Source organism: Hippopotamus amphibius, chromosome 4 (genome assembly GCF_030028045.1).
Source record: "Hippopotamus amphibius kiboko isolate mHipAmp2 chromosome 4, mHipAmp2.hap2, whole genome shotgun sequence".
Taxonomy (NCBI): domain Eukaryota; kingdom Metazoa; phylum Chordata; class Mammalia; order Artiodactyla; family Hippopotamidae; genus Hippopotamus; species Hippopotamus amphibius.
In genome coordinates this window covers 154,016,034-154,030,178 of record NC_080189.1, presented here as the reverse complement: position 1 = coordinate 154,030,178, position 14,145 = coordinate 154,016,034, and the positions used below count along the sequence as shown (strand labels likewise).

The 14,145-nt window shown below is 43.3% G+C and overlaps 1 protein-coding gene across 3 annotated transcripts; it reads right to left on the bottom strand.

Moving 5' to 3' along the window:
* Positions 1 to 604: 604 nt before the first annotated feature.
* Positions 605 to 13,211, bottom strand: RDH12 (retinol dehydrogenase 12). 3 transcript variants are annotated; one of them, XM_057733189.1, is made up of 7 exons: positions 12,975 to 13,211; positions 11,464 to 11,582; positions 10,811 to 10,966; positions 10,033 to 10,137; positions 9,003 to 9,212; positions 7,149 to 7,338; positions 605 to 1,669 (listed from the first exon to the last, which is right to left on the bottom strand). In XM_057733189.1, exons 1-7 carry the CDS (start codon positions 13,040 to 13,042, stop codon positions 1,567 to 1,569), a joined length of 951 nt encoding a protein of 316 aa, XP_057589172.1. In that variant the 5' UTR covers positions 13,043 to 13,211; the 3' UTR covers positions 605 to 1,566. The 3 variants fall into 3 exon arrangements, with proteins under 3 accessions (XP_057589172.1, XP_057589173.1, XP_057589174.1); XM_057733190.1 differs by having other exon boundaries at positions 9,093 to 9,212; positions 12,975 to 13,188; XM_057733191.1 differs by lacking the exon at positions 9,003 to 9,212 and having other exon boundaries at positions 12,975 to 13,188.
* Between the last annotated feature and the right edge of the window lie 934 nt (positions 13,212 to 14,145).

The following is a 14,145-nucleotide window of genomic DNA, read 5'->3' as shown; positions in this document are numbered from 1 at the left end:
TGGGGATTCATGATATTATTTGTTTTACTTTCATCTATTTGAAAATTTCCACAGCAAAGTGGGTTTTTGTTTGTTTTTTAAGTCTATTTGCTATGGAAGGAAAGGGCATTTTTGTCACCATATGCCCTTTCAATGCTTTCAAACCAGAAGCAATAACATAACTTCTTGGGTCAGTGGCTCAAAGATTTGGCATGTCTCTCTGCCTCTTCTCACTTAAGGTAAGAAGCAGGTCACTCAGGACCACAGCTGAGGACAGCAGGGGAGCCAAAAGAGAAAAGAGCTATGATTTTAGGGAGAGGGATTATCAGAGCTCGGTTTTTCTGCATCTATGTATCAAATTAAATGAAGTCTTCTCCTACCTCTGGCCTTAATCTATAGTGAAGCTCAGCATCTGTATAACTTAAGTCACTCCTGTCACTTCTCAGATAATCAAATGTGAGACCTGGAAGAAACTGAAGAAAATACCCAGCTGAACCATCTTATTCTGTACCCAGAGGAGATACTAAAAGAAGGTTATGGGTGGGTGGGTAGGGTGAGTTACTACTCATTAAACTTGGTTTCATTTCTCCCTTGCTACCCTGAGAGAATAAATAAGGCAATAAGATGAATGCTCAGTCTTTATTTTCTCTAAAAATTGAGGTAAAGGGAACTCTTTGGAAAAAGAAACCATCTTTTTGATGAAAGGTCCAAACTTTTACAATGTTATACATCAATTACATCTCAGTAAAACTGAAAAGGTTTGTTTTTAATTTTTAAAAAAATACTGGAAAAAGAAAACAGAAAGGTCCGGCTTCACACCATGGCTACAGGATGCTCAGAGGAAGGAACTAAAGTTGGCCAAGGTGGGTTTGTTTTTTGGGAGGTTTTTTGTTTTAATTTTTTAATTGTATTTATTTATTTTTGGCTGCATTGGGTCTTCGTTGCTGTGCACAGGCTTTCTCTAGTTGTGGGGAGTGGTGGCTGCTCTTCGTTGTGGTGCGTGGGTTTCTCATTGCAGTGGCTTCTAGTGCTGCAGAGCACGGGCTCTAGGTGCTTGGGCTTCAGTAGTTGCAGCACGAAGGCTCAGTAGTTCTGTCAACCAAGGCTGAGCCAAGATTTTCCTGAGTTGGTCCAGACTCCAGATTAATGTTTCAAAGAGGAAAGAGAGGTCAAGAGTTTTTGAGTCTATAGTCCCTGGGAAGATGTAACGCTGATGCTCCTCTCACCTCAGCTGGGCACGTTAACTGGCGTTTTTGGTCTTGGTGAGGAAATTGACCCAATTTCCCAGGTTCTTCTGCCATCCCTGTGCCCAGCCTGGCATCTGCCCAGTCCTCCTGGCCCAAGAGGGTGGCTGACTCTGCAAGTCTTGGGGAAGAATGCTCTGTAGGTGTGACCATCTCGTGCCATGAGCCGGCCTCATGAAAGAATGGGTGTGCGAAGATCTCTGGAAGGGTCAGGGGTATCGGAGCAGGGCAGGATTCGCAACAGCAGCCAGCTGGGACAATCCTGCAGGGTGGGCCTTCTCTTTGGTCCCCTTTCCTTATGGTGTAGACGGGGCCTGATACAGCTGTGCCTCTTCCACCAGCTCTACTCCCATTGGATTCCCAGAAGCTCACAGCTGACATTCCACAAGCGCTCAGCTGTTTTGTTATTCCGGGCCCTTGGAGACACCCAGGTCTTCCTGCAGTCACTGGAGGGCAGAGAAAGAGGGTGAACATCCAGGAGTGAAAATGCACAGTCTGGAAAAGTTTATGTCCTCTTCCTCAGAATGTATTTCTAAATGTGTAAAATATATTAGTTAAAAAGTAACTGTATTGAAATGCAGTTTTAAAATATTTTATTTTATTTTTGTATTGATTTCTTAAATTTTAATTTTATTGGGATGTAGCTGATTTACAATGTTGTGTTAGCTTCAGGTGTACAGCAAAGTGATTCAGTTATACATATACATATATTCATTCTTTTTTAGATTCTTTTGTCGCATAGGTTATCACAGAGTATTGAGTAGAGTTCCCATGCTATACAGTGGGTCCTTGTTGGTTATCTGTCTTATATACAGTATAAAACATTTTAAAAACAAATCTGTGGTACAGTAATGTGTTATATTAGAAGAGTTAGCACGGGGTCTAATCACCACCAGATTTCAAAGTACTGGCGAGCAGAACTGACATTCTGAGGTATCAGCAACGACTGCAATGCGACATAAAATTATTTATCATTTTCTTAGGGACAAAGTCACAGGTATCACTACTACTCCTGCGGTTCATTGTCTATATTCATAATCGAAGGAAATGCCAAATTTCAGACAGAGGTTAGTGAAACTAAAGATGAAATTATCTTCCCATCCAAGTTCACAGACCCCCTTGAATTCTATCCACAGACCCACTTGTGCCCCATGAATCCGTAAGCACCCCTGTTTTGTTTTGGGGTGAGCAGATGAGGGGGCTGGGGCAGAGCACGGAGTTCATGGTGTTTTTCTTTAAATAGGGGTTTTTCTCTAAGTATAAAAGTCCCGTAGAGCACTTGGAAAATGCAGTACTGATAAAGAAGAAAAACCTATTAGTTAATTGCTTTCCTTACACTCTTTTTTTGCTTTGTTTGTGTATATATAGAAATAAAGATATATAGAGACCCACCATCAGTCCCTCCCATCAGGAAGCACCCACGAGCCTCCTAGATAGCTTCCTCCACAAAAGGGCAGACAGCAGTATCAAGCAGTATCAGCAGTATTTCATCTTGTGGAACTGAAAACCACAGCCACAGAAAGATAGAGAAAATGAAAAAGAAGAGGACTTCATACCAGATGAAGGGACAGGATAAAACCCCAGAAAAACAACTACATGAAGAGGAGATAGGCACCCTTCCAGAAAAAGAATTCAGAATAATGATGGTGAAGATGATCCAGGATTTTGAAAAACGACTGGATGCAAAGATCAAAAAGTTTACCAAAGACCTAGGAGAATTAAAGAGCAAACAAACAGAGATATACAACACAATAACTGAAATGAAAAATACACTAGAAGGAACCAATAGCAGATTAACTGAGGCAGAAGGGTGAATAAGTGACCTGGAAGACAGAATGGTGATAATCACTGATGTGGAAAAGAATAAAGAAAAAAGAATGAAAAGAACCGAAGACAGCCTAAGAGACCTCTAGGACAATGTTAAATGCACCAACATTCACATTATAGGGGTCCCAGAAGGAGAAGAGAGAGAGAAAGGACCCAAGAAAATACTGGAAGAGATTATAGTTGAAAACTTTCCTAACATGGGAAAGGAAATAGCTACCCAAGTGCAGGAAGCACAGAGAGTCCCAGGCAGGATAAACCCAAGGAGAAACACGCCAAGACATATCGTAGTCAAATTGACAAAAATTAAAGACAGAGAAAAGTTATTAAAAGCAACAAGGGAAAAACGATAAATAATATACAAGGGAACTCCCATCAGGTTAACAGCTGATTTCTCAGCAGAAACTCTGCAAGCCAGAAGGGAGTGGCATGATATATTTAAAGTGATCAAAGGTTATATTCCAATAAAGAGCCTAAAAAAAAATTATGGCATATACACTACTAATAAAAAAAATTACACTGTACACTTTAAATATATGTAGTTTATTATGTCAATTATATATCAATAAAAGTTCTTAAAAAAATAAAAATAAAAATAAAGTGATGAAAGGGAAGAACCTACAACCAAGAATACTCTACCCAGCAAGGATCTCATTCAGATTCCATGGAGAAATCAAAAGCTTTACAGACAAGCAACAGCTAAGAGAATTCAGCACCACCAAGCCAGCCCTACAACAAATGCTAAAGGAACGTCTCTAAGCAGGAAACATAAGAGAAGAAAAGGACCTACAGAAACAAAAACAAAACAATTAAGAAAATGGTAATAGGAACATACATCTAGATAACGACCTTGAATGTAAATGCACTAAATGCCCCAACCAAAAGACACAGACTGGCTGAATGGATACAAAAACAAGACCCATATATATGCTGTCTCCAAGAGACCCACTTCAGACCTAGGGACACATACAGACTGAAAGTGAGGGGATGGAAAAAGATAGTCCATGCAGATGGAAATCAAAAGAAAGCTGGAGTAGTGATACTCATATCAGATAAAAGACTTTAAAATAAAAAATGTTACAAGAGACAAGAAAGGACACTACATAAAGATCAAGGGATCCATCCAAGAAGAGGAGATAACAATTATAAATATATATGCACCCAATATAGGAGCACCTCAATACATAAGGCAAATGCTAACAACTATGAAAGAGGAAATCGACTAACACAATAATAGTGGGGGACTTTAACACCCCACTTACACCAATGGACAGATCATCCACACAAAAAATCAATAAGGAAACACAAGCTTTAAATGACACAATAAATCAGCTTGATTTAATAGATATCTATAGGACATTACATCCAAAAACAACAGATTACACATTCTTCTCAAGTGCACATGGAACATTCTCCAGGATAGATGACATTTTGGGTCATAAATCAAGCGTTGGTAAATTCAAGAAAATTGAAATCATATCAAGCATCTTTTCTGACCACAACACTATGAGATTAGAAATCAATTACTGGAAAAAAAACTGTAAAAAACACAAACACATGGAGGCTAAACAATATGCTACTAAATAACCAAGAGATCACTGAAGAAATCAAAGAGGGAATCAAAAAATACCTAGAGACAAATGACAATGAAAACACAATGATCCAAAACCTATGAGATGCAGCAAAGGCAGTTCTAAGAGCGAAGTTTATAGCAATACAATCCAACCTCAAGAAACAAGAAAAATCCCAAATAAACAATCTAACCTTACACCTAAAGAAACTAGAGAAAGAAGAGCAAACAAAACCCAAAGTTAGTAGACAAACTGGGACCTTTGTAGAGACGTGGATGGATCTGGAGACTGTCATACAGAGTGAAATGAGTCAGAAAAAGAAAAACAAATATTGTATATTAACACATACATGTGGACTATAGAAAAATGATACAAATCAACTGGTTTGCAAGGCAGAAATAGAGACACAGATGTAGAGAACAAACATATGGACACCAAGTGGGGAAAGCAGGGAGGGTTGGGGGGGAATGAATTGGGAGATTGGGATACCAAATTGTACACTCTATAAATATATGCAGTTTATTGTAAAAAATAAAAAAATAAAAAGTTAAAACAATAAAAAATAAAAAAATAAATATATGCTGTTTATTGTGTTAACTGTATCACAATAAAAGTTCTTAAAAAAGATATATAGATATAGATATAAAGTCTTTCTTTTATACAAAACTGGGATCATACTGTACCTAGTTTGGGGAAGATATCATTCTCTTGTTAAAAATGTACAATTTTAATTGTACAAGTAATAAATTAATATGATTTTTAAAATTTATTTTTAAATAATGAAGAAGTACCTGCAGTAAAAGGTTAAAATACTCCTTCACACTCTCCCTGATTCTTCCTCATACTTTCTGGAAGTAACTACTACTTATGTTTTGCTGTGTATCCTTTCAGACTGTTGTCTATGCATTTACAGTGAATAAATATAGTCTGTGTTTCAGTTTTTTCTCATAATATATTACTAACATTTCCCCATTAATTATTATTCAAAAATACTTTTATTTAGCGACTATATAATATTTTATCACGTTTAAGGCAGTGATATTAAATACCCAGACCCCAGGGTGGCATTGTCTAGTAGAAATATGATGCGAACCACAAATGTAAACCACATGTATAATTTTAAGTTTCCTAATAGAAATTTTAAAGTATTTATTAAAAAACTGAGGACTTCCCTGGTGGCGCAGTGGTTGAGAATCTGTCTGCTGACGCAGGGGACACGTGTTCGAGCCCTGGTCTGCGAAGATCCCACATGCCGCAGAGCAACTAAGCCCATGCACTACAACTACTAGAGCCCGCATGCCTAGAGCCCATGCTCTGCAACAAGAGAAGCCACCGCAATAAGAAGCCATTGCACTGCAACGAAGTATAGCCCCCACTCGCCACAACTAGAGAAAGCCTGCGCACAGCAATGAAGACCCAACACAGCCAAAAATATATAAATAAATATATAAATTTTTTAAAAAAAGAAATAGGTGAAATTAATTTTAGTATTAAATTTTATTTAACCCAACGTAGCCAAATTATTTCAGCATGTAGTCAATATAAAAATTATTAATGAGGTATTTTACATTTCTTTTTTTCATACTATGTCTTCACAATCTGGTGTATATTTTACGCATACAGCATGTCCCAGTTTGGACTGGCCATATCTTAAGTGCTCAATAGCCATATACAGCCAGTGGCAACCATGCTGCACAGCACAGCTCTAGAGCTAGACTGCCTGGGTTTAAATCCCAGGCCTACCACTTACAAAGTATACGACCCTGAGCAAGTTAATTATTCCGTGCCTCAGTTTCTTCATCTGTAAAATGGGGATAATAATATGCTCTACCTTTCAGACTTGTGATGATTATGTGACTTAATACCTGTACAACACTTAGAAGAGTGCCCAACATGTAAGAGCTCAAGCAACATTAGCTATGATCATTTATCCATTCCCCTATTGTTGGACACTGAGGTTATTTCCAATGTTTCACTTAATAAGTGGTGTACCAATGAGCCATCTTGAACCAAGTGGGACAGAAAAGCACACTGGGCTGGATCAAGTCATGGAATGGGAAGAGATGTAATCCTGGGCTTCCCTTTATTCCCAAACTCTGATTGCCCCTTGAGTTTGTGATAGACCTCAATACCGAAATGTCTATTTTTATGTTGCAACAGATAGGGCCAGCCTTGGTAGCTTTAGGAGACAGAGTTCACACTGGGGGGAAGGTGACTTTGCCCCGGAGCTTTGTTCCATGTGCTATTTAAAAATTCATGAAGAAAGTCAGCCAAAAGCTTCAAGGAAGAGAAAAAGGCTCATCTGGAAATGTGGCATACATGTTTCAAGCAGAGCCATAAAAGCAGCTCTTGCCATGTTTCAAATGCAAGTTTCCTTAGAAAAGTAACAGCATTTGGTTTACTGGCCCCACGTGAACCTGCATTCCCCCATCAGGCACAAACTCAGCCACTGGGAGGGGCAAAGCCCAGGGAGGCCTGTGCCTCACCACGCACACAGGCGATGGGGAGAACGCATGCGGCCTCCACGCACCTGAAGTACTTGCCACTCATAGGCTCCAGGCCCTCAGCCAGGGCACAGTGCAGGCTGGTCTGGGCCCCCTCCCTCGCTGTCTTGAGGAAGGGGGAGAAGAGCCGCCAGAGCAGGCACAGCAGGAATGAGTGCCGGACCAGTTCGGAGCGGACGATGCCTGGGTGCACGGCGTAGGTGGTGACCCCCGTGCCTAGGGCAAAGAGGGCACAGTTAGATCAGAGACACTCTCCGAGCCAGGGAAACAGCTCATCTCCTGCAGCAACATGCACAAGCGAGAAGGGACCCGGGAAACGGATCCCCAGTGTTCAGAAGACGCCAGTTTTAGCTGGGTAGAATCTCAGGAGTAATTAGTTGATCTTATCCAGAAAGATTGATAACCTTCTCAGCCTTCTGTGCTCCAAAAGGAATGCTTGGTTGAAAGTCCTTTTATTTCAGAGTCATCTTAATCTTTGGCTTAAATGGAATGTCTGTTGGAGGGTCTTGGGGGCAGCAACCCTGTTAGAAGGTAGGAAGCTAGGACCTTGTTGAGAACTGCATTTGCTGGGCAAGCACATTTTATGAGGTATAGATTGAGGGGTGTGGATGGAAATGATGAGGGTTAACATGCCCCCAAGACACCCCTGCTGCCTCCACTATTTTCAGTACTTATTACATAGAAGGGCTATGCTACATGTTTTACATTATCTCATTTGACTCTCAAAGAGGTTCATGAGGTAGATGAGGTTAAGAAACCCATTTACAGCTGAGGAAACAGTTTTCATCACAGTTAAGTCAATTGCCCAAGGTCACACCTAGCAGGTTGCAGGGCCAAGGTCTGAACACCAGTGTAGAGTAAAGAGCATAGACTTCCGAGCTACATTGCCCAGATTTGAATCCTGGTTCACCTAGGAATTAATATATCTTGCTGGCACAAGGTTCTTAAGATATCTGTGCCTATCTCTTCCTTTGCAGGGAGGGGGAAAAGAACAGCACCTACCTCAAAGGAATACTGTATTCCATGAGTTAAGACACGGATAGTAAATGGCACCCACAAACTCTCAATTATTATTGTCATTATTATTTATTTTAATGATTACCCTATTCTTCTACTTTCTGCATTCTGATAGTAAATACTATTTTCCTCAAACTCTGGCTTATTCACTATAGCAAATGGTCCTCCAGTTCACAGATGTCAAAGTCAGCAGCTCAACAAAAACTCCAGGGGAGCACAGAATCATAGGATCAAGAGTGGCCTCACCTCATTTTACAGTTCAGGGGATGAAGTCAAGGGAGGTTAAAGGGACACGTTTGTACACACACGTGGCTACTATGTGCTGGAGCAAGAACTCAGACCCACGCATCTGAAATCCGGCCCCAGCTTCCTGACTCCAGGCAGTGAGTGGCAGCTCTGTAGCTCAGCTCACCATGTAAACCTCAGCAAATGGCACAGGGAAGGAAGCACCCTGATTTAAAGCAGAGATCCCACGTTCCAGTCCTCACGCCTTCACTTGCCATGTAATCTTGGGCCAGCCACTACTTTGGAACTCAGTTTGGACACATAAAATGGTAAAAACAATACCTACTCCGCCCATTGCAAGAGGGTGTTCTGAAGAATCCGATGAAATAATAAATATGAAATAAGATGTGACAAAGCACATAAGGTTTATAGGTTCCTGAGCCCTGTTCAATTTTAAGCTTCCCAGGAGCAACGACTCTGTTTTTACTCTGTTTATAACCTCATTCCCCTTAGTGCACAGAGCTGCCACTGAAGTGTACATGTTTGACATTCTGACTTCAGAAGTTTCTGTGAACTTCTAACCTGGACTGAAGCTTCTGTTTTTGCTGCCTTAACCCTGGCCCTTTCTCTAGACTTACCTTGGAGCCTCTTGGCCAGCTCGTGAGTAAAGAGCACATTGGCCAGCTTGCTGTGGCAATAAGCAAAACACCGGTTGTAGTACTTCTCACCCTGGAGGTCATGGAAGCGAATCTTGCCAGCATGGTGGACCACTGATGACAGGTTCACCACCCGCGCAGGAGCAGACTCCTTCAGCTGCCCCAGGAGCAAGCGGGTGAGAAGGAAGTGACCTGTGAGGACAGCCAGCAGGGGGGAATGAAGAGAGGAGCTGCAGCCTGGGCTCGGGCTGTGGGAGTTGATGTATGACTTTAGCACTAGCTCACTATCTTCCAGGTGCGAACATTTTGATACCATGAGTAACTTAGTGCTAATGGTCACTCAGTCTGAGTTAGTGGAGCCCTCGAGGCAAGGGCCAGAGCTGGACTATAGGTAAGGCAATATAGATGTAATCTGTTGTTATTTGTACCTCCGCCCTTGGCCCAGTCGGAGCAACAGGTGGCTTCAGACACCCCCTCCCTGGTTATGATCACACAGCTGTGGGTGTGGACAGAAGGAAGGATGGGATAGGCAGGGGAAATAACAGTTGCCTAGGATCAGAGTTCATGTTCCATGATCCCTCACTAGAGCCACTGCCTTGAACTCTGAACTCCAGCCTCTCTCATATCTCACATCCTCAAGGTCTGCCTCCTCCATGGACCCACCCTTGGCTTACTAGGTCCTCAGTTATAGATAGCACCCCCTCCAGCCAAACAGACTTCTGCACTCCCCTCATCTGACCTGGCTTGGCAAGTCACAGTCCTATTCAAGGGTGATCTTCTTCTTCCTGGTATCTCCAAAGATTGGGGGTTTCTTAATGGTATGAGTAAGAGGAGCTCACTTTTTTGTACTGGTGAGGAGAGAGGTAGTGAAAGAAAAACCAGTATCTCCAGTCTAATAGAATCTTGGTCTCTATGAGGACCAGTGGAGGTTCTCAGCACTGGTATAGGATCATCTCCCTACAGAGACCGTGATGGTATATGCCTCGCTTTTCACTCACTGGAAGATACTCACCCAGGTGGTTGACTCCCAGGTGGGTTTCAAAGCCATCAGCTGTCTTGGAATATGGACACATCATAACTCCTGCATTGTTGATCAGAATATGAAGCTGTTTTTCCTCTAAAGAGCACAACCAAGGAGACCATGTGGTTAGCAAGGAGTCAGCTAGCTGCCTGTCCCAGTCCTGAGTGTTTGTTCCTTGCCTTTGGACCTATCTCAGTGATATTCAGTAACAACTCTCACTGGGTTTCTAATTTTAGTTGCTGTTACCTTCCTGAACACCATTCATTCATTCATTCATTCATCCGTACATACAGCAAATATGTACTTAGTACTGACTCTGAGCTGGGCTGGGCACTGGGCATACAGTGGTAAAATGAACCAGATGCGGTTCCTGTCCCTCATGGATTTCACAGTCCTTAATAGAAGATGGTCATTTTCCAAGATACAGAAGAATATTAGCAGCAGCACAACTTCCTCTAGTGCCTATGGCCACAGAAGGTTGACTCTCAGGATGAAAGAAGAGAGTGGCATCATGGACACACCTTGATGCCAAGGTGCAAGCCCAAACAGGGAGCTAACACCTCCAACATTCCCACAGCTGAGGCAAGATCCTGTTCAGCCTGTCCACCCGTCATCCCTGTGCCAATTCCCTGCCCTGCTGGTTCATGCAGCAGAACCTGTCCAGTGGGATCCATGATGGTTCTGATGTGAGGGTTAGAGATGGTCCAGCGTGGAGCAGCCACTCCCACACCCAGCTTCCTGCCTTTCTAGCCACCCACTAGGGCCTCACCTGCCAGGAAGCCCTCAGCAAAGGCTCGGATGGATTTGGTATCAGATAGGTCCAGTTTCCGTACCAGCACCTGGGAGTTCTTCGTATCAGCTCGAATTTCACTGGCAGCAGACTCCCCCTTCAGTACATCTCGACAGGCAATGTATACTCGGGCTCCTGGGGCCAAAAAAACAGAGGGCAATGTGTTCAGATCCTGGGCTGAAGAAGAGTCTAGTTAAGTGAGTCTGGGATTGGTGGACAGAGCATCTCAGCCCCGCATCCCCCACCCCCAACACACACACCATCTCTAAAGCAATGAATGGCTATATTGCCACTTCCAGATTCTCCTTGTGTAACCCCAGGCTGGGAACCCTGGTTTTTATACCCCAATATTGAATGTGGCTTAGGACCTCCTTTTAGAATAACTGACCTGACCAATATTATACCCAGATATCATTGTTTTCCTTACTGTATATAACAGAAAAGAAGCAGGAAGGAAGGAAGGTTTAAGGCCACAGAGGAAGCTGGTGTCACAGCTGGATATGAATCCCAGGTTCCTTGAGTTCCTGGTCAGAGCCTCCACACCCAGGAGGAAAGATAAGGGAAAGTGAGCAAGACTCCTAGTGAGAAAGGCAGGAGGTACAGCCCTGTGGACACAGGAGGGGAGGACTTGCCTCTGCGTGCAAGCTCTCTAGCCGTCTCCTTGCCGATGCCCGTGTTGGCGCCGGTGATTACCACCACCTTCCCGGGAAGCTGCACGTTGGTTCTACAAACCCCACCAGCAAAGAACTTCCTACAGGCAAGGGAAACAAAACATTTATGCACCACCCTTCCCAATCCCAGACTGAGATACATAAAATCCACCCGGCCTCAAAGAGGGATTTCTTTCTGTCGTCAGGAGACCTAAAGAAGCTAATCTTCAGGGGACCGCGTCTTCCCAGTGGGCAAGGCAGTCTCCTGCCTGTCAGCTCAGGTCCGGAGGTCACATGCCTGGAGGCTATAAAGGATCAAGTGAGCAAACAGAATAAGTTCTCTTGAGCCAGGGCCAACAGGTTCCTTGTTAAATAACACAGATATCTCGCTCTTATCTCTAGAGGTTCAGCTTCCTCCTCTCATCTGCCCTAAAAACGTGAGGGGGATGGGCATTAGTGGAATCAGTGGTCCTGAGCCCTCAGCTTTCAATAAGCAGCAACGGTGAGTAACTGATGAACAGCACCTCCAGTCTCCCATATAGAAATACGGCTCTTGGGCTGCCTCTCCAGTTTTAGAGAGCCAGAGGATTCTGCCATTCCACTGGCGATTTCATTCTTGCCATCAGTGCACAGGGAGAAAACCTCCCTTGTTCAGACCTCTGTGCAGAGAGCATCCTTTTACATAGAGTTGATTTGACATGTTCCCAAAAATAGGACAGAGGGAAGTAAAACTAACATTACCCGAGCATCATCCAACTGCCAAGCACTAGGCCAGGCACTTTCCAAGGGAATTTAATTCTCTCAACCACCCTGTTAGTATCCCCACATTACAATGGAGAAAGCTGAGATTCAAAGAAGTTCAAGTCACTCACTAATAGTAGCAAAACTGGAACCCAAATCCAGGTTTCTATGCCAGGACCCAGAGCAACACTCATCATCAGCAATGTAAAAATTCTCTGCTCAGAACACACATTTCTTGGACATCTCCAGAAATCCCACGGCAAGAGCCGACCCAAAACGTTGAGGGTAGTCTCAAAGGGAAGAGAATTTGTTTCCTTCCCCAGATGCCTGGTACTTAACAATGAGTCCCTCAGCAATGCCCACCCATGGTAACACAGCGGGGCCACCTTGACTAGGGACAGTGAAGAAAGGGAGATCTTCAGAGGAACCCAAGGTAATACAGTGAAAGAGCAAGGACTCTCCCATAAGATGTCTGTCAAGCTACTTAACAGAGTCATCCACTCAGCCTTCCACTTGCATCAGAATTCAAACCCACCCCTCCTCTCCCAGCCCCAGGTGCTTCCTTCTCATTTTCCACCATGGTATTCATAACTACCTCCTTCCTTCCTGCTTTTTCTGCCTTGACTTTCTCTCCCTTGGCCTCCATCCCTTTCTCTTCCTTCAGCAGCTGAAAACTCATCTACTTACAAGCTCTGTGGCTCCCAGTCGAGGGCTTTATAAACTATTGAGTGAGTTACTGAATTAAGACAAACCTGATGGATGGAGCTGTCACATACAGGAAAGAAAGGAAGGAGGTGAGCAGTCCCAAGAAAATCAGCATCTTTTCAACTTCTTTAGTTGCTGCTGCTTTAGCAAGAGCAACTCTCGCTTGGGCTCCTCCTGGTCTGGCTCCAACTCTTGGCTGCTTCTTGCTGCTTCTCTCTCCTCCAGCTCCTCTCGCTCCTGGGTGCTCAGCAACAGCCTGGCTCTAAGCGTAGCCCAGAATCCTATTTAAATCCGAGAGCTGTCAGAGCACAGCCTGCTGGGAGATGTAGTCCTGGGAGAGGAGGATGCCGAAAAGAGCAGAGCCTCACACTTACTGGCAGAGAGAATGAGGGGAGATGGAGAACTGGCCCCTAACTTTCCCACCCTCTTTCTCTTATCTAGGAAATGTGTTCTCTCAACCACCCCCACCTCCACTCCTGCAAAATAGAATATTTTTAACTTTAGCAACAGACCCCATGATACTTGAAATACAGTGTGATTAAAATAGAAAAACAAGGAAGAAACCCCCAGAAGAATGGTGAGAGAATTCAGGAGAGTGGTTTCCCTTGGTGGGGAAGGGGTAGAGACTGGGATGGTGCATGCTGGGATCTCCTAGGGGGCGGGTAGTGTTCTGTTCTTTGAGGTGGGTGCTGTCACACAGGTGTACTCACTTTGTGAAAATTCACTGTCATGCACTTGATTTCTGCACTTATCTGTGTTTTATGTTCTGTTTTAATGAAGTTAACCCACACACATACATGTCAAAGAAAAGGTATAGTATTTCAGTGCATGGGCTCTGAGAGTAGACTTCTTGGTTCAAATCTCAGCTGAACTATGTACCAGATGGGTGGCCATGGACAAGTTACTAAACCTCTCTCTGTTAACTCAGTTTCCTTACTTGCATGATATGGGCATGATAGAATACACACCTACCTTTTTAAGTATTTAATTAAATAGGTACAGAATTTGAGACAGAAACTAGCACACAGTAGACACTGTTGAAGACTTGGCTGTTGGGACTTCCCTGGCGTTCCAGTGGTTAAGGCTCTGAGCCTCCACTGCAGGGGGCACAGGTTCCCTGGTCGGGGAACTAATATCCCACATGCCACAGGGCAAAAAAAAAAAAAAAAAAAAAAAAAAAGAGTTGGCTGTTACGATTAGCTTTACTGATTCCTGTCC